The 23387-nt window shown below is 42.7% G+C and overlaps 1 protein-coding gene across 1 annotated transcript in view; it reads right to left on the bottom strand.

Moving 5' to 3' along the window:
- CRYBG1 (crystallin beta-gamma domain containing 1) overlaps window positions 1-23387 on the bottom strand; it is a 58208-nt gene that overhangs the window by 6639 nt on the left and 28182 nt on the right. The window contains 11 exon segments of the mRNA XM_021717084.1: window positions 250-373; window positions 2282-2421; window positions 5192-5321; window positions 7353-7465; window positions 8885-8917; window positions 9122-9248; window positions 15874-16019; window positions 16104-16230; window positions 16980-17137; window positions 18773-18808; window positions 22704-22830. Coding sequence (XP_021572759.1) covers window positions 250-373; window positions 2282-2421; window positions 5192-5321; window positions 7353-7465; window positions 8885-8917; window positions 9122-9248; window positions 15874-16019; window positions 16104-16230; window positions 16980-17137; window positions 18773-18808; window positions 22704-22830 — 1261 coding nt within the window.

Raw genomic sequence — 23387 nt, 5'->3', positions numbered from 1 at the left:
AAAAAAAAAAAAAAAAAGTTTGACAAAATGCCCAAGTGCCTGAGGCAGGGGCCTGAAGACAGCCACACTGGTGAGGGCTTGTCAGTATTTCAGAAACAGCCCCACTTCTTAGCACCAGAAACCAACCCCAAATTGTTGACAGGGGTGGGGGGTGGAGTAAGACTAATTTTCAACTTTAAGTTGAAACTAAAATGTTGGACTGCATTTACAAAAAAGATATAAATGTCAGAGAAGAGTCTATAAAAATACCTGAACAAAAGGCCGTAGAGAACCTATTTGGCGACAGCCACTGAACTCATACCAGTTGGGCACTTCTGCTGGTGACAGCAGGAACTGTCGCCCTCTGTAATTGCCATATTCATAGGTAACCCATCTGGAAAAAAAAGCAGATAGCCACAGTCAGTGGAAATTTCCATTTGGCAACAGACCTCAATTACATTATTTTTTAAACGCTTTCCATTTCTAGACTGAACTTTATACCTTAAATATCCACGGGGGGGAAAAAGAAACTATGTCATTTTCTAGAACACTTAAAGCAGCCATTTCTTGACAAATAGCAAACTTTTGGTACATGAGTATTTATGTCAGAAACAGCCATTCTGGATAAGAGATAGGTTTTTCTACCAATCCAAGTCTGTCCTGTGAACTACTCACAAGGCACCTTCAGTTGTGATCATTGCCCTTCAAGTTGCTTAAATAGCGATATTCGCAAAGCTTTTAATGTATGGCACTTAGTTAAGTGCTAAATAAAGGTTCATTAAGTAAAAAGATACATTTTGTTTAAAATGGGTGTAATCGCAGCCATAAAAAAGGACAAAATGGGCTGGGCTCAGTGGCTCAGCCTGTAATCCTGCGCCTTTGGGAGGCTGAGGTGAGTGGATTGCCTGAGCCCGCGGGTTCGAGACCCGCCTGGGCAGCGAGACCTCATCTCTACAATAAATCAAAAAATCAGCCGGGCATGGTAGCGCCTGCCTGTAATTCCGGCTACTAGGAAGGCTGAGGCGGAACGATCACCGGAGCCCAGCAGGTCGAGGCTGCGGTGGCCGGGAGCGGCCACTGCACTCCAGTTTGGGTGACAGAGTGAGACTCCAACTCAAAAAAAAAAAAAAAAAAGGACAAAATGATGGACTTCACAGCAACTTGCGTGGACTTAGAGTCTATCGTACTCTGTGATCTAGCACAGCAACAAAGAACTGAGTATCACATGTTTTCACCCGTAAGTGGGTCCTGAACATTTATCTCAATACTGTAAGAAAGGGATCAGCAGTAGCCGGACGCTGCCAGGGGAGGGAGGGGCACATAACATCACTAAGGATGTTAGTGCTGGGGAAGTAAGGACCAGTGGGAGGCCCAAACTTCGCTTGTATGGAGACTACTTAATGCAGCTAATCCTGACTTGTAGCCCACATCTTTAAAATAAAGAGAAAAAATAAAATATAATAAAATGAGTGTAAAATCCTGGTAGGGTCCCCTCCACACAGATGCAGGGGTTGCACACTGACATGGAAGCAACCCAGTACTCTCCCCTCTTGCTCAGGTACACATTGAGGAAGAATGTTTTCTATCCTGGTCCTCTAAAATGTTACCATTTTGGCTATAAAAACAAAATAGTCATTAAAACCTGATGAAAAAAAATCGCCCATAATTCTGCCACCCTAATATTCCAGAATTATTTTGTAAAGTTATAGTCCTTCTAGCATCTGATGCACACAGGTAGACCACACCTATTATTTATGTGAGTAAAAGAAAAATGCTTTCTTAAAAACATTTATTATATTGATGAGACTTACTCAGTTTTTATATCCTATTCAATTTCAAAATTATTCAAGGTTGAAGGGGAAAGAAATCTTGCCAAGGTGACCTTTAATCATTTACACAGCATCTGCCAGTCATTCCTTGTGAAAGGAAAATCTCAACCTTGCTCCAAAATCAAAGGACTTACTTGGTCTTTTTTAAAAAGGATAAGAAAAGTCAACTCGCACTTGCTGGCTAGAAGAGTGCTCAATAAATTTGCTGAGCACTTGTGTGCAAAGCATTCAGGACTTGGAGAGGTGTTAAAGACAAAGCCCTTACCTAAAATGAACTAAACATCTGGATAAGGTGATGAAAGATGCTGTAACGTGGCTTTTCCCAATGAAAAGTGTACTGCAAAGGTGCATAATTATTAGCCCTCACAGAATATAAGGATTTACAGGTCAATTAGCGATACAGGAGAGAGAAAGATCTGATCAAGCTTGATTTTTAAAAGGACCTATGTTAGTGAATCAATGAGGTAACTCACATGCCACCAATAACTTGGACAGAGCGGATCTGCGTGTTGAATCCCAGCGATCGGAGATTAACTATTTCTGCATTAAGCTCAATCTTTTTTCCTTTGAAGTCTTCTCTTTCAAAAAGAATAACTGCTGGTTCAGAAAATTCCTGTTTAGGAGCAAAAAAAAAAAAAAAGTTCTGTCACTCATCTTCGTTAATAATTTTAACTTATGTGAAAATCATCTTATTACAAAGACAAAGCACAAAACCGGCCGGATGTGGCCTGTTCATAAACTCCTTCCCAGGAAGCCTGGCTGTTTATGTAGTCCAAAGCTAAAGAGAAATCATGGGAGGAGGGGCTGGAAGTTTTTTCCCTGCATGGAAAGGCAAGTCAATGGAAATCATCTAAAACAGGAAAAGAAGAATTCTAGGCACAGAGCAGTGAGTATGTGCCTGGAATATCAGCACTTCTAGTGGAATGTGTTATCAACTCAACCATTTTCACTGGTACAAGGAGAGGACAGAAAGTCATAGAAAACAAATGTCAAGGGGTCAGAGGGCTGTGGCAGGCTGGTGTCCAGGGACCTAGGAAGGTGATTTTATCTATTTAAGGAACCATCTCTTGTAGGTATTTTCAAATGCCTTTAGTTGTTGTTGTTTTAATTGCCAATAAGACAGTGACTCTATGCGTTTCCGCTCCCAAACTTTCCTGTAGGAATAACAGGAGAAGAGAAAAAAAGGATGGGGGCCCTATTTCAAAGGTGTTTAATCATTTTAAGGAGGAAAATAGTACAAAGGTCCACTGATTTTCAGAAAAACAAAAACTTGGCAGCTTATGCTTGTTTTTTAAAGGTACAGATCTTATGGCCTAGACTAAGCTCTGATGATAATACTCCTAAGATCATAAATGACACATCAAAAAAGCACGTGGGGCTTACAGTTTCTTCCCTCCCTGCTTAAAGTTTTGTGGCAAGGGTGTGGCACCTTACTGCTTCGTTTATGTGGATGCGCCCCGACATGCAGGAAAGACTGTGTCCATCAGTAAACAGAGCAGATGAGTGTGTAGAGGTGGTTTGCATGGTCTAGGAATTTGGTTATATAAAACATATAAGAGGGAACAAAACACAAATTTTAGTCATATTACTACTTTGCACTTTTACTGCCCTTGGAAATGGCATACCAAAAATGTTCTTAAATATGTATGAAAAATCAAATAATTTTGAAGGACTAAGTCACAATTAAAGATGTATATAGTCTTACTGTGAGTAAAATATTCACTTCTTCATAACTAAAACTTAAAAGGTCATCATCTATAAGCATCAGAGTGAGGTGAGCTTATATGACAAGTTCTAGTTGAGAGAAAGCATTGAAAATGTTAAATAAACCAAAGGGAGACCCAAACTTTATCTGTACGATGACCACTTGTATACCTACTCCTGAATTGTACCCCACATCTTAAAAAAAATTTTTTTAAAGAAAATGTTAAATAAATACCTGTAGGAAGCTTTTGAAATTCACAAAGTCTTATTTCACCATAAACTAATGAATCCTACCACATAACTGCATGCTTTGCTGCCATGATTTTCACATCTGGTAGCATTTTTAGTTATTTAAACAGGCAGGCAGGGGTGAGATAAAGCCAGCTCACGTCCTTTAAAACTAAGATGACGAACTATACATGCTTAAAGCTCTTTTGAGAGATCAGCTACCAAAAACTAGTAACAATTGCAGAAACTACAGACACTTCCGGACTTTAATATCTGCACATCATCTTGCAGTTGTTTTCTGCAACTGAACACTGCTTTGGCCACATCACACTGAAAGATTTCCATCCACAAGGGGGCACTTTCATCTGGATCAGCACACAGTGATAACTGGAAGGGATCATTTAATCACAAATCCCTAAAATTTTTTTATTCAGAGTTGAGGAAAAAAATATTTCCAAGTGGACCGTCAATCATTTGCATGTTATTAACAGTAATAATAGGCTAAAGAACTATAAGGAATTTCTGTAAATCGGTAACAAAACACACAGGACCTGAATAAAGAGTTGAGCAAAGGATATGAACTGGCAATTCACAGAACAAAAAACCCAAGTGGTAAGAGACACCAACTTCACTCACAGTGAAACACAAACTAACCCAACAACGGCACAGTCTTCCTGCTCGTTCCCTCAAATTGACAAAAATTAGGAGTGAATACTCAGTTGTGGCAACAGTGTGGGAAGCAGGAACCCAGACTGCCAGTGAGTGACCCCAAGAGACTCCCACATGGGCCCGCAGGGCAGACATATGAGGACTATGTGAAACAAGATGGTGGAAGACGTGGAGCAGAGTCAATGCACAAGGTGTCCGTGCAGCCAAGGGGACAGCTCCACGTGTCAGCCTGAGTGAGTCCTACCTGCTGGTCACCTACGTGAAGTACACAAGGTCTGACAATTAGGTTCGTGCACTGTGCTAGAAAAAGTGCTCCATTCCTCATTGCTGAATATCACTACGGTCACTTCCGAAGAACTCCCCTTGAGAAGCTATGCACCGACGCTAGCGACTAGTCCACCTCTCAAAGCAATTTTGGAACTCTTTTTCTAGAATGGCCATTAGAGCCTACTCACCTGATCTGGCCCCCAGGGACTATTTTCTTTTCCCAAAGATAAAGAAAATATTGAAAGAAAGACATTTGATAACATTCAGGACATCAAGGGTAATATGGCAACGGTTCCGATGGCCATTCCAGAAGAAGAGTTCCAAAATTGCTCTGATGGGTGGACTAGGCACTGGTGTCAGTGCATAACTTCCCAAGGGAAGAGCTTCGAAGGTCACTGTAGTGATATTCAGCAATGAATATCACTGTGTGGCACTTTTTCTAGGATGAGTTACTTGCGAACCTAATTGTCAGACCTTGTACATTTCCATGACACTATTCACATGGACATACTTACAACATCTATGAAACGGAGAGACTTGAAGGTTGCTCCAGGCAGGCATCCCATCGCAGAGAGAGAAGGATAATGGCCTTCCTCCAACACATACTGATTCCCAGAGAAATTTTCTCCATCATATGCAACCCAGCTACAGCAGGAAAAACCACACACACACACAACAAGCAATTTGAATACTGCTGTTCAAGAAGTATGACGTTTAGAAGTAGCCTGCCATAAAATAAACACAATGCTTGTGGCTGGCAGCATTCTTTCTTCAAAAATATTTGGATAGGCTGGGCGTGGTGGCTCAACCTGTAATCCCAGCATTTGCGGAGGCTGAGGCAAGAGGATTGCCAGAGCCTGGGGGTTCAAGACCAGCCTGGACAACTTGCTGAGATCTCATCTCTACAGTAAATCACACACACAAAAAACTAGCCAGGTGTGGTGGCGTGCATCTATAGTTCCAGCTACTTGGAAGGCTGAGGCAGAAGCCTGAGCCCAATAGGTCGAAGCTGCAGTGGCCTCGAGTTATACCACTGCACTCTAGCCTGGGCAACAGAGTGAGACTCAAAAAAAAAAAAAAAATTGGATACATTTATTGCATTTCATCTTGTGACGAATCAGTATTCATAAGTGGGTGAACTTTGCATTTGGGAAATAAAGCTGCTTTCTCCATGAAATCTCCCATGTTGTTTCTCACCTCCCCACCTTCCCACCTTTCAGAGCCCCTCATGGGTGCCACCATCACCCAGCCAATGGAGCTTAAGCCCTGAGTCCTCCTTGAAATCCTCCTTCAACCTTCACAGCTCATCAGTCACCAAGGCCTATTGACTTCCCTTACTTTTCTCTCACACTCGTCTCTCCTCATTTCTGATACCTCTGCACTGGGCCAGAACAGAACACCACAGAGATTTAGACAAGTCACTTAGCCTCTGTGGGCCTTGGCATTATTGATAAAACGGGGCTTTACCATGCTTCCTAGGAGGGGTGGAGGGGTGTGAGCGTGTGTGAGCGTGTGTGTGTGTTTTAACCCAACACACACACATGCTTTTCAAGGACTAATTGTGTGTCCAGTATTTTCCACTGCTGGGGATACAGCAGAGAACACCACCAAGGCCCTGCTCTCCTGAAGGGCTCTTGCCCCGTGCAGGGCGAATAATGATGGGACGGTGCTGTTTCAACCATAAAGAACGACACGATCAAAGGCACTATGACTATTATTATTATTACTAGACTTAATTCCTCAATGCCTCTTACACAGACTGTTCCAAAGGTTTCCTGACTCAGTTTCCCTGACCAGGAAAGCTGTGAAACTAGTTTTATCAGGCACTTGGAGCCCGTGGCCTTTGTCCTGCGTCTTGTATTTGCTATGGCATCTGCCTAAACTCATGTTCGGGGGAGCTCTTCACAGGTTGATCCTCCTGCCCAGTCCTAGCTGGCTTTCCTTTTCTGCCCAGTTCAAGGCTGTCCCAAGTAGAGAGGGCTGTACGCTTTTTGGTCAACATACTCACCAACTCCACTCCAGCATACGCTTTAAAAAAAAAATTTTTTTTTTGAGTTGAGGTCTCACTCTGTTGCCCAGGTTGGAGTGCAGGGGCATGATCACGGCTCACTCCAGCCTCACCTTCCTGAGCTCAAATGATCCTTCTGCCTCAGCCTACTGAGTAGCTGGGAATACAGGCACCACCATTCCTGGCTCATTTGTTTATTTTCTGTAGAGATGAGGTCTCGTCAAGTTGCCCAGGCTGGTCTTGGATTCCTGGGCTCAAGCGATCCTCTTGCCTTGGACTCCAAAGGGCTGGAAGTATAGGCATAAGCAGGCACTTTTCTTCACTTTCCTATTATGCAGAGTGCCTAGCTAACTCTTATCTACCTGTTAAAAAAAAAAAACTCTACCTTGGGGGGGTCCCTGAGAGGCTAAACAGAGGCGACAGAGCAGGCCCAGAGAGTGTGAAGCCTGGTCTGAACCCCATTAAAATAAGTGACCTTCACTTCTCTATCCTGCCCCAACGCCATGTCCTCCGGCATCTCGTACTCGGAGCTGCCGAATATACTCTCAGACCAAGGTAGTGGTTTCACATAGTGCCAAGCACCTAACAGGTGTCGCTAAATATTTGCTGATGTGTAAACTCTACTCTCCACCAGTGACTCAGCTCTACCAGGCCAGTGTCCTACTTACCTGCCTCCTGAAACCTTGCAAGACTTGGTAGAGAATGAATCATCAATTTGACTTGTTGTTTCTTCAAAACTTTGACTGTGACCTTGAAACTTTGGTTCTGAAAACAAGTGAATCTTTCAAAAGTAAACAGAAACACATAAAATTATTTTCCTAAACATGTTAACTCATTCAGTCCTTGAAATGACCCAAACATGACCTGTTCACTCTTGTAACAGTAAACTGGCTTCAATTTTATATATCTTTACTTCTATGTTAATGATCAGTTAGAAACACTAGCTACCCTGTTGTTAATAAGCTTTGAGGTATTTTAAAGTTTTACTGTAAAAAGCCAGCATGGTGGGTCATGTCTTTAATCCCAGCATTTTGGGAGGCCAAGGCAGAGGACTGCTTGAGCCCAGGAGTTTGAGACCAGCCTGAGCAACACAGTAAGATAAGAAATAAAAAAAATCAGCCCAGCGTGGTGGTATGCACCTATAGTCCCAGTTACTTGGGAGGCTGAAGCAGGAGGATCACCGGAGCCCAGGAAGTTGAGGGCAGAGTGAGCTGTGATTGTGCCACTGCACTCCAGCCTGGGCAACAGAGTGAGACCCCGCTTCAAAAACACATTAAAAAAAAAAAAGTTTTACTGTGACCAAAAGTCAGTGTTCACCAGTTATAACATTAATGATAAGAAAATATTTTGGAAATATGAATTCTGGTTTTCCTCCCTCCCAATGGAAGATACTTGCTGACTTATTAGAATCTTGTATATGCCCATAGAGGAGGCTGTAGCGGTATGTGTACCTTAATAATTATGGCTGTGTGAACGGTTTATTAAAAAGCCTAGGTAACAAATGTAGTCCTTCAGCTGATGTTAAGAGTCAGCACTCAAAACTGAGTGAGACCATATAAACTGTCTAATGCACACAAAGCAAATGTGAAAATTCATTTTACTACTTATCACAGTAACTAGATGCTACTGTTTGAAACACTAATCTTAGTGTACTGATGTAACCTAATTCAGTATAATAACATCAAATTCAGCTTTACACAATCAGAGCATTTAATAAGAAATATTTAGACATAGGCAGTGCTATCAAGCATTTAAGTAAACTTAAATCTTACTTTAAAAATATAATTTTGTTGGTCAGTGGCTCAAACCTGTAATCTCAGTCCTTTGAGAGGCTGAGGGAAGAGGATTACCTGAGCCCACGGGTTCAAGACCAGCCCGGGCAACATGGCGAGACCTCATCTCTACAATAAATCAAAAAATTAGCCAGGTATAGTAGTGTATACCTGTAGTTCCGGCTACTTGGAAGGCTAAGGCAGAAGGCTCGCCAGAGCCCAGCAAGTCGAGGCTGTGGTGGCCATGAGTGTGCCACTGTACTCCAGTCTGGGCGACAGTGAGACTCCAATTAAAAAAAAAAATATATATATATATATATATATATTTTTTTTTTTTTTTTTTTAAATATCTGACATTTTACACATCATTTCAACTTTCCAATAGAAGGTCCCTAATATGTACAGAACAGCATATTTTTTTAAATTACCTGATTTTGTCTTCTTGGGCCAGTGAAAGAATCCTAAAAAGGTTTAAGGGGAAGAAAGAAGAAAATGAATAGAGCTGACATGTTGAAAAAGTTTCTTTCTTACAAATTGCTAGGAATCACTGCTAAAAATAACCTCAGAATACTTTCTGAGCAACTAATATCACGTGAACCAGAAGCACACGTGAAGGAAACCCAGATTTCAGTTCAATATTGTCATACAAAAACTGAACTTCTTACCAAGCATATGGGTTGAACAGAAGAGATCTTACAATTTCTGCCTCCCCAGTCCTCAAAACTGGTGTAAATGCCTTTATCCAGGATATATTGTTCTCCTGTGAAGTCAGGGTTTTCGTAGGCCACCCATCTAAAGAAATAAAACCAATGACTTGTTCAAGTTCATATTTTACATACAAAACTAACACACACATTTGGGTAAATATGTTTCATGCCAGAACGTTCATTTATTTTAGGAATCAGTCATCTTAATTTTTTGTCTCTTCCACTAATCTTCGGGAGCAGATGGGTTTGTCTATACGGCAAACCAAGATGGTAAGCCAAAGAGTATCTTGACATGACCCTGGTGTTCTTGCATATTGAATCATGTTTTCTTGAGAAAGCTCCACCCAGGCACGGTGGCTCACGCCTTTCATCCCAGCACTTTGGGAGGTGAAGGCAAGAGGACTGCCTGAGCCCATGGTCTTGAGAACAGCCCGGGCAACTTGGTAAGACCTCGTGTCTACAATAAATCAAAAAATTAGCCGGGTGTGGAGGCTCCCGCCAATGGTTTCAGCTACTTGGAAGGCTGAGGCGGAAGGATCTCCTGAACCCAGCAGGTCGAGGCTGTGGCATCCTAGAGTGAGACTCCATCTCAAAAAGAGAGAGAGAGAAAGCTCCAGTGGACACAAGATACTTCTCTGTTTATTTCCCTAATTTGAGTCTAAGGAGACACATTGGACTTTAAAGAAGGACCTAGTTCTTTTAATAAGCAAGCAATGGTTTTTTTCATTGTCAACATTAAAATTTTTTTGCAGAAACATCTTAACAGGAAGCTATGTCTCTATTGTACAACAAACTACACTGAAAAGAAAGTTAACCAAAAAAAAGCTAAAATAAAACATAGCTAAATAAAATTTTGTTTCAAGTAGTATTTCCAGCATATCCGTGTAATAAGCAAAAGTGAACAGGCTCACAGAAATACGAACAACAAATCTCTTTTAGAAAGCTTTTCATTTGTTATCTTTTAAGTGAGCTACACTAAGGAAATGCAACAAAACCAACTTATTGATGCTATTTCCTACCCAAAGATAAAATCATTGAAGGGAAAAACATTTTCCAATTCTGTTATATCTAAGAGATTGTGTCTACTCCTCAGTTAATTCATTCCTATGATTCTCCCTCAGCTTGAAGAATAACATCTATGTATATAAAGTAATCAGAACTCTACATATATAGGGAGGTATTGGTGTTCCCATTTTACAAGTGGGAAAACCTGAAGACACAAGGAAGTGCATTCATTTATTCAGTCAATAAAAACTGACTGTCCGTTTGCCACATGCAAATGGGCCAATAGACTAGCACTAGAAATACAAAGATGGGCTGGGCTCGGTGGCTCAGCCTGTAATCCCAGCACTTTGGGAGGCTGAGGTGAGTGGATTGCCTGATCTCACAGGTTCGAGACCAGCCCAGGCAACTTGGGGAGACCTCATCTCTACAATAAATCAAAAAAATTAGCCAGGCATGGTAGTGCACACCTATAGTTCAAGCTACTTGGAAGGCTGAGGCGGAAGAATCGCTGGAGTCCAGCAGGTCAACGCTGGGGTGGCCGTGAGGGTGTGTGCCACTGTACTACAACCTGGGTGACGGAGTGAGACTCCAACTCAAAAAAAGAAAAGAAAAAAGAAATACAAAGATGAAAAAGACAAAATCCCTGCCTCAAAAGTTCACAGGTGGATAAGAAGCATCACCTGGGGTTTACTGGTTGGTGTTTGTTCTGAATGGAAAATCTCTTGTCCAGGGTAGCACAGTCAGTGACCAGAACACAATGACCCTGCAATCCCCAGGCTCTCCTCCGTCTGCGCCCTGTCAAGAAATTTCCTTTCATTTCCTGTTCTCCTAAGCCCCACTTAAAGCAGTCCACATGCTTCATGATTAGGACGGATGGTGATTTTGCTATCTAAAGAGCAGATTTAAACAGAAACTCAAGTACGCTCATTACTAGGATGTGAACAGCCATCAAGAGAAAAAGAACACTGCAACAATCTACAGGGATCAGCAGCTGTGACAGCCAGTGTCTGAGCACGCATCTTGGTCATCTGAATGCAGACACCGCTCTAAGCATTTCTCTAAACATTTCAGGAAATGCTGCCCCCCGCCATGGCCTTTAAGTACTATCAGCAATTTTTCAAATCTAGTCTTTAACATCGTGAGGTGAGGAGTCAGGAGCGCTGGTTCCTGCTCTGACAGCTCTGAAGAGGTCACTCAACAGCAAAGCAGGGCAGGGAGCACTGCTATGGGAGGACTACCTGCATGCCAAGAAAATCTACCTTACCAAGCCCAGGACTTCAAACCGTATCAAGCTATAGCACCAAAAAATGCTCCCAGCAGGGCCTCGGGTCTGTTACAGGCTAGAACTGAGGGCTCAAGGCCTTTCTGCTTAACTGAGGTTTGGAGGGAAAAGGCCGTGAGGAAGGAAAGATTGAAAACAAAAGGAGGGAAGGCAGGAGCTGGCAGGCCCTGGAAGAAGCTTCGGCAAAAAAAAAAAAAACATTTTCCTAAAACTAGCAAATACTAGTCTGTTTTTCCATAAAACTAGAATAAACTAATTGTAAGTAAATACCCAACACCCAGGCAGGCCCATCCAACCCACTGAAGCAGGAAAACAGCTCATTAAGATGGTACTTGGCCTGACCATAGTGCTGTATTCCTTCCAAAATGCCCAGATGAGTCACCTGTGAAGATGGCAGAGTTGCAGGAGCAAGGAAGAGACCCGACCCAGAGCTGAGCTTCTAGGCCGTGTCTGTATCCTGGTCTCCTTAGAACTCATACGTGGGACTCCTAAGAAGAGCCCGCACCAGCCCTGTTCATGTGTATGTTCATATACATTCATGTATTTTGGACACACGAATCAACAATTCTCTGGGGGTTTTGTTTTTTGTTTTTGTTTTGAGTTGGAGTGTCACCCCATCGCCCAGGCTGGAATGCAGTGGCACACTCATGGCCACCACAGCCTCGACCTCCTCAGCTCCAGCAATCCTTCCATCTCAGCCTTTCAAGTAGGTGGAACTCCAGGCACGCGCTACCACACCCGACTGATTTTTTATTTTTATTGTAGAGATGAGGTCTCGCCAAGTTGACTGGGCTGGTCTCGAACCCGCAGGTTCAGGCTATCCACTCGCCTCAGCCTCCCAAAGCCACCGAGTCTGGCCCGCTTCTCCACTTAAGGGTGGTGGGGGAGGGGAGAGAGGCAATGTAGGCTCCAGCAGGTCCCAGCCTGGTGGGACAATTGCTTAAAACGTAAAGGCAGCGAGGCAAACGTGTCCTTTTGTGGAGGCCAGAGGAAAAAGAACTGAAGACAGCAGTGCTCTTATTTTGTATCTGAACTCCAGAAATATTGTATTTTGCTCTTAGTTTTAAAAGATGAGCCGGTTTTTACTATTTGAGCAAGAACATAGCACAGGACTAGAAACCGATCAACAGGTTTATGCATGGGACTTCCTGTAGACATTCCAGTAAGACATCAAATGGTCAGATTCAATTGCTGGGCACACAACAATCTTTCTCAAGGCTGTTCTCTGCTTCAAAGCTCATCATCCATTTACTACCTAGGGGATGTATTACCCATGTGATAATGAGCCTCCTGGGAGACATTTTCACAGAAAAAGAATTTCAAAAACTTTTTCCCCCGACGTTGAGTTCTAAGAAGAAATAAAGAACCAAGCCGGGCTTGAGGACTCACTTTTATAATCCCAGCACTCTGGGAGGTGGAGGAGAGAAGATTGCCTGAGCCCAGGGGTTCGAGACCAGCCTGGGCAACTTGGCGAGATGCCGTCTCTACAATAAATCAAAAAATTAGCTGGGCATGGTGGCACACGCCTATGGTTCCAGCTACGTGGAAGGCTAAGATGAAAGGATTGCCTGAGCCCAGTAGGTCGAGGCTATGGTGGTCATGAGCATGCCACTGCACTCCAACCTGGGCAACAGAGGCAACTCAAAAAAAAGGAAAAAACCAAACTAAAACGTGAATTTAACACTGAGCACCATGGCTTGAGCCTGTATTCCCAACAATTTGGGAGGCTGAAGCAGGGAGATCACTTGAGGCCAGGAGGTTCAAGATCAGCCTGTGCAACGTAGCGAGACCTCATCTCTAAAAAGTAATTATTATTTTTAAAAATAAAATGCGCCCGGGCTCGGTGGCTCACCCTGTAATCCCACGCTTTGGGAGGCCGAGGTGAGTGAATTGCTTGAGCCCACGGGTTCGAGACCCGCCTCGGCAACTTGATGAGACCTCATTTCTACAATAAATCAAAAATTAGCTAGGTATGGTAGTGTGCGCCTGTAGTTCCAGCTACTTGAAAGGCTGAGGCGGAGGGACCGCCGGAGCCCAGCAGGTCGAGGCTGCTGTGGCCAGGAGCAGCCACTGCATTCCAGTCTGGGCGACTGAGTGAGATTCCAACTCAAAATAAATAAATAAATAAATAAAATAAAATGCTATTTACCAATAAAAATAAAATCATTAAAATACAGTAATTTTTCTTTGAAACAATTAGAAATGGAAAGTTCATCTTCTTCCCTCATCTCTGATTCCAGTGCTGCCTCCTCCAGGAAGTCTTCCCTGTGTCCAGACTGTAAATCCATCTTTCTCTGCTATGGATTCCCAAAGCATTAGATCTCCACACCTCTTTTGTAGCAACAGCTATGTTTTATATAAATACTGTAACTTCTTTGAGGACATAACACTTTGCACATAACAGACCTCAATCAATAGTTGCCAAATGACAAACGGAATGAAATATGAGGAAGCAGCTGGCCCTGGTAAATACAAAAGCCCTTCCACATCCAAAGAATTGAAAAGGAAGTGGGTATGTGTGTGTGAGTGAGTGTGTGTGTGTGTGTGTACCTTTCTTCAACTTCCGCATTAAACCAAAACTCAACTTCTACCACCAGAAAAATGCCTAAGCCAGGAAATGCAGCTAAAATGACTAAAAATAGAAATCTGTAAAAGCAACATCTTATAAAGGAAACTGATTTCAAGTAAGCAATGCTGGGCCAGAAGGAAAAGACACTGATGCAGGGACAATAATTCTACCAATGCTGACAGCGTCACCTACACCAGTGCCCCCAGGGGATTCTACCCAGCATCCTTTATGCTCCTTTGCCAGGTGGATGACTGAACTCTGACTAAGAGAACCAGCACACCTGGTGAGGATCAAAATGCACAACTGTTTTATCAGATGGAGTTGGTCACTGTATTTTCCTTCTAAATAATTCACTAAAATCCTGCAGAGTGACAGCAACAACCCTGATGACTTTTGGCATACATTTCATACATTTTGTAAACCACCAACTATGACTTTAAAGTGTGAGGGCTCCAGAAGAGAACTCAAGAGAAGACACTTTCTGCTAAGACCAGGAGACCCAGAAATCACTACCATCATGGCACCACGGGCAGCAGCCTACATGAGCATCTGGTGAACATGACAGACAGGAAAAGCAGATGACCGTGTAGACATTTCAAATATTTAGGGCCACTGGGGAAGGCGCCAAGAGAGACAGCAGGGGCTAGATACAATTAAGGACTGATTCAGATGGCCTATGTCACTATGACATCAAAAACCTAACATCAAGCACTGTCAACAGAACCCATGTCAAATTATTTCATAGAACTACTTAAGAATACTCACTTATAACAAATCTAAGTAGACATCGGCTTGGATTATAAGACTAATCCTGTAACTCCCTGTTTTTTCCTGTTTTTGCCCATCCGGTATCTATCTCCTCCACTCTTTCTGATGTTTTGGGGGAACCATCAACCTCAATGATATCTAAGCGGTTTCTATGGGATGGACGCTGAATCTCAGCTCGAAGGATGGGCATATAACTCAGACATGTCTATCTTCCTGGGTACCGTGATTAATTCAGGCATGTACACATGACCCAGGCCTAGGGAATCAAAGTCATACCTGAAGCACAGAGGGAAAGAAAAGCTCTTTCCATGGTAAGCAGTGAGTTGGGAGAACAAAAGTCGGATGCGACCACAGGCCACCAGATGCGACCACAGGCCACCAGATGCAAAGGGTCTGCCTAAAGCAAAGCCAACACAGAAAAAAGCCCAGTCAAGAGACAGCAACCAGGTTCTGACGACAGCATTTGATGCCCTGCGTCCTGCCAAATCTTCTCCAGGATGTTTTGGTTACTTAGGCCAATACGTTCCATTTTTATCACCTGAGCCAATGTAGCTTGGCCTGCATCACTTCCCAGAGAATCTTGACTACATATCTTTCAATAAAAACTTACTTGACCTCTAATGAAACATCCTATTGCTAACTCCAGGTACACCAAAACAACTATCTTAGGTCAAAATAATAGTGAAGAAATAGAATGAGAGCAGGGTGTGGGACCACAGGAATATCTGATGGGACTCGGCCCCAGCCTTAAGCTTCTGATGTGAGATGAATATTATTTGATTCCCATTGTAAGAAATTCATGATCTGTCCATGCAAAGTGACAAGAGACACAGATCTGCAGATTTCTATCATGTCTCCCACAAGCCTACTCCAACATCATATTACACGAAAAGAAAGACTGTATGAGAAAGACTTTTTAAAGCAGTGATGAAAATATCACGGCAGTAACCACTAAATGACCAATCTAATGTTTAGCTGTTGAGATATTCACGTACTGAGTGCCTTCTCTGTGTCACAGACTCTATCAGTTTCACACAAATCAAGGCACACCCACGCTTAAATTCCCAATCGGATTATTTCACTTACACTCCGCTCAGCACATTAATAGACTGGGTCTTCTGGCCATATCCGGTCTCCTTTAAATTAGCAATAATTCCCAGGACATCGATACTGGAACCTTTGGATCCAAAGTTCTTTTCACTGTACATGATCATGTGAGCATTTGAAAAATCCTATTGAGAAAAAGAAGATTCAAAATTCAAAGGCTAGCCATTATCCAAAAAAGACCCAGTATCAGCTGTTGGCTTTTAACTTACACCTAAGACAGGTCGCAACGACTGCACATCTCCACTGTAACCTCCCCAGTCCTTCCAGTCTGAGTATTCTCCTTCTTCAAGCAAATACTGATGACCTGTAAAGCCAGGCTTCTCATATGCCACCCAGCTGCAACAGAAAGAACACAAGGATTGGTCATTTTCAGACACCTTAAAATGTTCACAATGTTCATATCAATTTCATTGACACACATGAGTAGTTATAAAATTAGCCTGAACTTGTGCATTATCATTGGAATTCTCTGAAATTTAAAAGAATAACAGAAGGGCCCTAAGAAAACCACCTAAGAAACTTATACAGTATCAGAGTTCTATAAAGGAGGACAGGGGAGTGAGTGTGTGTGTGTGTGTGTGTGTGTGTGTGTGTGTGTGTGTGTGTGTGTGTGTGTGTGTTTAACAAAAGCTGACTCAAAAGAACCTTGGCAAGTAAAACTGGATAAACTTTCTTTAAATAGTAATCAAAATATTATGAATGTCTGGCTATTTGCAAGACTAATTTCAGTGAATAGTTCTATGGGAAATGTGTAAGATCTATAAAATGCAAAAAATAAAGATTAGAAAGCAAGTGATCTAATTGCTCGACAGTTTGGAACATCATCCTGATAAACAAGATTGTAGATTTGGCCAATGTGGACAGGCCAACAGATCATCCTTGCTTGGTGGACCAACCCCACACCAGTCCCTCCAACAGCTTCCTCAAATCCAGTCACAATAGGCTGAGGAGAATATAGATAACTGTCAAAATTCACCAAACTATAGAATCATAAATGTTGCCTTGGAGGGGTTGGGAAGGGTACATTTATTACTTTATTAAGGGAAAAAAAGAGAACCGCTTACAGGTTCCCACTGTCTACTTACACGCCTCTCAGAACCTTCATGGACCCCACAGATGTGAATGGCAAACAATCGTCTGTGGCTGCTTCTTCCTTTTCACCTTCTTCCATGATAACACTACACATTTCTGTTTCTAATTCCATACATTTCCCCTCAAAGAAGGGCTTTTCATAAATAACTACCTACATCAGAAATGAGGTGCACCAGTCATTTGTAAGAAGTTAAATATCTGAATAGCTAAACATTTAATATTAGTCATTTAATATCACTAAGCTCTGAAACACAAATTAAAATTTTCTAATCATATTTTTAAGAATTAGCTAAATAACATCTGATAATGCATCATAGTTAAAAATAATAATCAGGCTTTTTTTCCTGATGTGAAATAGCCTAAAATCAAGGTCCAAAACAGTTTTTAAACCATTAGTTTCTGTTCAATGTCTAAAGTTGATATTTAGAATGTTGCTTAGGTCAAACTAAAAAATCAGAGGATTCTAAAGTTGCCTCAGGTCGGGTGCAGTAGCTCACATCTATAATCTCCGCACTTTTGGAGGCCAAGATGGGAGGACTGAATAAGGCTTGGAATTCAGGACCAGCCTAAGCAACAGAGCAAGACTCCATGTCTTCAAAAAAATTTCTTTTTAATTAGCTGGGTATAAAGGCTCACACCTGTAGTCCCAGCTATTCGGGCGCTGAGGCAGGAAGACCACTTGAGCCCAGGAATTCAAGGCTGCAGTGAGCTATGATTGCATCACTGCACTCCAACCTGGGCAACAGAGCAAGACACTATCTAAAAAAAATTAAAATAAAATAAAAAGTTGTGTGATCCCAGCACTTTGGGAGCCCACGGGTTCGTGACCTACCCAAGCAACTTGGCGAGAGCTCATCTCTACAATAAATGAAAAATTAGCCAGGTGTGGTAGCACATGCCTATAGTTCCAGCTACTTGGAAGACTGAGGCGGAAGGAATGCTGGAGTCCAGCAGGTTGAGGCTGCGGTGGCTGGGAATGAGCCACTGCACTCCAGTCAGGGTGACAGAGTAAGACTCATAATCAAAAAAAAAAAAAAAGTTGAATCTGTGAAAGGTGAACAATAAACTTCCTACGGTAAAAAAAAAGTTGCTTTAAAAAAAAAAGCCAGGCACAGTAGCTCATGCCTGTAATCCTAGCACTTTGGGAGGCTGAGGCAGGAAGATCACTTAAGCCCAGGAGTTTCCTGGGCAACACAGCAAGACCTGGTCCCTAAAAAAAAAAACAAAAAAAACCCGGAAGTTAGCTGAGGTAGTGGCATGTGCCTATAGCCCCAGCTACTCGAGAGGCTGAGGTGAAAGGATCACCTGTGCCCAGAAGGGTGAGGCTGCTGTGAGTCACGATTGTGCCACTATACTCCAGTCTGGGTGACAGGATGAGAACTCATCAGCTAACAAAAAAAAGTTATATAATATGAGACATGAGACATGAGATCAGAATAAAGAGTGTTTTGGTGTAGGGACAGCTTGTCTTGAAAAAGTTTTCCCTGCTAACTGGCAAAAGGCTCTGTAATCATAAATACAATCACAAATTATTAACTCAATACAACAGTGAGCCTTTTGAGACATGGCTAAACACACTGCCAGCGATAACCAGAACTGTTACCATCCTCTTTCAGCACAAGGACAGCAGACAGAAGTGAGGCTTTGGTTGCGTTTATGTCTGATGGACGTTGAAATGTGAAATCACACCCAAGCATTGTCTTCATAGAGATGAACTGAGAATTACATTGTAAATATATGTATATGTGTGTGCATTGTGTGTATGGGTGGTGTGTGTATTGTTTACCTTTGGATCTGTAGGAAATTCAACTTTACGGCCACCCTGAAAAGAACAGTAAGAAAAAGTTTTTGTATCGATGCATTATTCATTTTATATTAGCCACTGCAGTTTATAGTAAGCCATTGGCCCTCAGCAGGTGATTACACTTGGTGGGTTTTATTTGCCAACAGTGCAGATGAAGACAGACCACAGCACGGCTTCCCCCAGGCAGTCTGTGAACTGAATCTGTGTGGTAGGTATGCTTCTCCACCTAGGAAGTTTTTTTTTTAACAAACTAATTTTAAATTAGATTAGATTTCTCATAAAAAGCTGTGCTTCTAGCCGGACGTGATGGCCCATGCCTGTAATCCCAGCACATTGGAGAGGCCAAGGCGGGAGGATTGCTTGAGTCCAGTTTGATATCAGCTTGGAAAACATAGCGAGATCTTGTCTCTACTAAAAGTAAAAAAAAAAAAAAAAAAATTAGCCAGGCATGGTGGCACATGTCTGTAGTCCCAGCTACTTGGGAGGTGAAGGCAGAAGGATCACCTGAATCCAGAAGTTCAAGGCTGTGGTGAGCCATGATTGCGCCACTGCACTCCATCCTGCGCCACATAGTGAGACTCTGACTCAAAAAAAAAAACAAAAAAAAAACTGCACTTTTCACTTCTGAACAGCAATCCTAAAATCTGACATCTCTGGGCCCAGATTCCCACAGGCAGTAAGCTTCTCCTTCTGCCCCGTGACTCCCACGTGGGTTCTTCCGGCGGCTGGGATGCAGCCTGTGGTATGTGTGCCCAAGTCCACTGCTCCCTTGGGTTCAACTTCCAGCCATTTGTATTTGTGCCTGGCCCCTGGAGGCTTTTGATTTTGCAACCATGGCCTACAAGGTCATGCTGAAGGTCAAAATACAACCTGAAAGACTCATGGGATCATTAGACATACTATTAAGTAAAATTAAAACATCTCAAAGGATGAGTGTACAGGGGTTGTTGCACTTTTAAAATAAAAAGCTCTTAGGGCATACCTCATCAACAAGGGTAACTGCATAATCAACGTTTGTATACCTAACCCTGAATTATACCCCACATCTTTATAATAGAAAAAAGACAAAAAATAAAACTAAAAAGCTCTTTACAAATCCCCCAAAACTCACTAAAATCAAAGAAAAGGTTGTACATATAAAAGATATTACATAAAAAATATTAAATAGGTTGAGTTCAAATCAGCAATGAGAAAGTCCAAGAGATATTTTTAAACCAGTATATCTTTAGTAGCTTTTTAGAAGTGCCGCTAAAGATGCTCAAATGCACCAAATGAACTATAATCATAAAGAAATGTGGTTGATATTATGAGCAAACCAGAGATTATACAACCAAGCATGTTCTTTTTCAAAAGTAATTCTTGTCATTTTTTAATTTAATTTGTTCTTTGACAGTGAATTTTAGAAAAAAGTCCAAATCATTTGCATTAACACAAGCAGGGGCCAGGTGCAGTGGCTCATGCCTATAAACCCAGCACTTTGGGAGGCCGAGACAAGAGGATTACTTGAGCCCAGGAGTTCAAGACCAGCCTAGACAACATAATGAGACCTCATCTCTTACAAAAGAAAAATTATCCAGGCATGGTGGTGCGAGCCTGTAGTCCCAGGTAATTGGGAGGCTGAGGTGGAAGGATGACCTGAGACCAGCAAGTCAAGGTTGTGGCGAGCTATGAGCATGCTGCTACACTGCACTCCAGCCTGGGTGACAAAATGAGACCCCAACTCAATTTTTTTAAAACAAGGAAAGACAGACAGACCAGTAGACATGCAAATAGTTAAACCAAATGTTTTGGCAGGAGAGGTCAAATTAAGATCAATAATTGTCTTCCTAACTTTTTAATTTGTCTCAAGCTGGCTCTGAAGAAAAACGCAAAGTGGAGTTTCAAAAACATGTTTGTAACTCAAGGAGGGAAGACCAAATACCACCCGTTCCACTTTCTTTTTATTTGAAAGATGTGGGGTACGATTGAGGATTAGGTATATAAGTGGTCATCATATGGGTAAAATTTGGGCCTCCCCTTTGGTCCCCACTTCTCCCGGTTTGAGATCAGGTACCCTTATTGATGTTGTGTCTCCCTGCTACCTTCCCTGGCAGTATCCTGCTACTGCCAATCCCTTTCTTATAGTATTGTGGTAAATATTCCGGGTCCGCTTATGAGTGAGAACATGTGGTACTCAGTTCTTTGTTTCTGTGATAGATCACTGAGTACGATAGACTCTAAATCCATCCAAGTTGCTGTGAAGTCCATATGTTTGTCCTTTATGGCTGCGTAATATTCCATCGTATATATATATATGTACCACATTTTTTTAATCCAGTCTAGTTTCAATGGGCAGCACAGATGGTTCCATGTTTTCTGTTCCCACTTCTAAGCGGAGCTGAGTGACAGCTACAGATGGGAACAGCGGACACTGGAGACTCAGAGGGAGGCGGGAAGGAAGAGAGGGATGAAAGTGACCTATCGGGCGCAGTGGCACTACTCGGGCGACTGGAACACTCAAAGCCACACCTCACCACTTCACAGCTCACCTGCATACCCAAAAAACACCTGTACCTCTAAATCGACTGAAATGTAAATACATAGACTTAAGAATAAAAAAACAAGTTTGCCGCGGGAGCCTCACTCTCACCACAGGCATTTAGGGAGCAGCTACTACGACGCAGCGCATGCTGTGCTCAAGGCTGCAGGACAGGAGATACAGCCTGGGTCTTCCCAAAGCCGGTGATCCAGCAAGAGAGAGAAAGGACAGGGAACATGACGCCCCTTCTGAGGCGAACACTTGGGAGGACAACTCTCATCTGGCCACTCAGACGGCCAAGCACATCCTGGCGCCCTGCCCTCTCTCTGCTCTGCATATGGGCTCGCACCTGTACGCTCTAACACTCCGCCTGGAATGATCCAGCTCACTTTTTAAGACTAGTCTCATCGTGAAGCTTTCCCGATGATCCTCCTCCCTGTTATATCACCCATGGGTTGAGATTTTCTTTATCCTTCCTCCTGTTTTCCCACCAATGTTTAATTCTTTACTTGTTAAACCTGTACTGTGCACACACCTGTGCTCTGCAGGGCTGAGAATACCTTAAAGGTGAAGGACACAGCCTCAGCCACTTTTTAAAAAAAATCTGTAGAATCAGCCGGGCTCGGTGGCTCAGCCTGTAATCCCGCGCCTTTGGGAGGCTGAGGTGAGTGGATTGCATGAGTCCGCGGGTTCAAGACCCGCCTGGGCAGCGAGACCTCATCTCTACAATAAATCAAAAAAAAAAATCAGCCGGGCGTGGTAGCGCATGCCTGTAATTCCGGCTACTCGGGAGGCTGAGGCGGAAGGATCACCGGAGCCCAGCAGGTCGAGGCTGCGGTGGCCGGGAGCGGCCACTGCACTCCAGTCTGGGTGACAGAGTGAGACTCCAACTCAAAAAAAAAAAAAATCTGTAGAATCTAACAAGTTATCGTTTCTATTATTTCTATTAAGCAATCGATCTTATCTACTTACATATTTATTTTTTAAAAGTCAGCTTGCCCAGGGCTGGGGGACCTCATGCCTCTCATCCCAGCACTTTGGGAGGCTGAAGCAGGAGGACTGCTTGAGCTCAGGGGTTCAAGACCAGCCTGGGCCACATAGTGAGACGTCATCTCTACAAAAAAATTTTAAAAATTAGCAAGGCGTGGTGACGCCCACTTGTAGTCCCAGCTACTCAGAGGCTGAGGCAGAAGGATCACCTGATCCCAGGACGTTGATGCTACGGTGAGTTGTGGTGGTGCCACTGCACTCCAGCCTGGCCTGGATGACAGATCCCAACTCAAAAATAAAAAATAAATAAAATAAAAGCTTTATTGCTTCAAAGTCACACCCTGTGAGTCATCAACATCAAGCTGAGAATCACTGATTTCAAGAACCCTTGGAAGTCATTCTTACCATTTTCAGAGGCCGCATGGATCCAATGTAGGCTGCTTCCATATCCCAGAAGGACAAGTCAGGGTATTCACCAGGTTCCAGGACAAAAGGGACACCCTGGAAGCCAGGTTCTTCGTAAATCAGCCATCTGAATAGCCACCATGGAAGGAAAGAAATGGAAGCAACTCGTCATTTGTGGTTTTTCCTGCTGCCTAGACACAGGACAAGCGGAAAAGACAGAACGGGAGAGGACGTGGACCCACACGATGGTGATTACCCTGGGGCTCGCCGGCCACATTCAGCTCAGGACAGCTTGTAATGCAGTCTCACAAAATCTCTTAACATCATGTGTTTTTTAGCATTTATTGTTTTTGTGACCCCATGCGTAGTTCCATTTTTAAAGTTTACAATCATGCCTTACTCACGACATCACTTTTTGGCAGCATGCGTACTTGTGAGCAGCTGTTTTCAATGATAAAGCACACAGAGAGCAAGATTCGAACAAACATTTCGACAAGCACCTTGAGAACTCACTCAGAATTGCGACCCCTTCCATCAAACCAGAGACTGATAGATTAGTTTTACACACACAAGGTCAAATTTCCCACTAGTTTTATATTGTTCTCATTTTTAAACTTTATAATAAAAATATTTTAAAAAAGAAGTCTTATGATGTATATACACTAACCATATTATATAATTCAT

The sequence above is a fragment of the Carlito syrichta genome, unplaced genomic scaffold (assembly GCF_000164805.1).
Source record: "Carlito syrichta isolate Samal-C Ts95f unplaced genomic scaffold, Tarsius_syrichta-2.0.1 Scaffold309276, whole genome shotgun sequence".
In the NCBI taxonomy this organism is placed as follows: Eukaryota; Metazoa; Chordata; class Mammalia; order Primates; family Tarsiidae; genus Carlito; species Carlito syrichta.
This window is presented reverse-complemented; position numbering and strand designations above follow the sequence as displayed.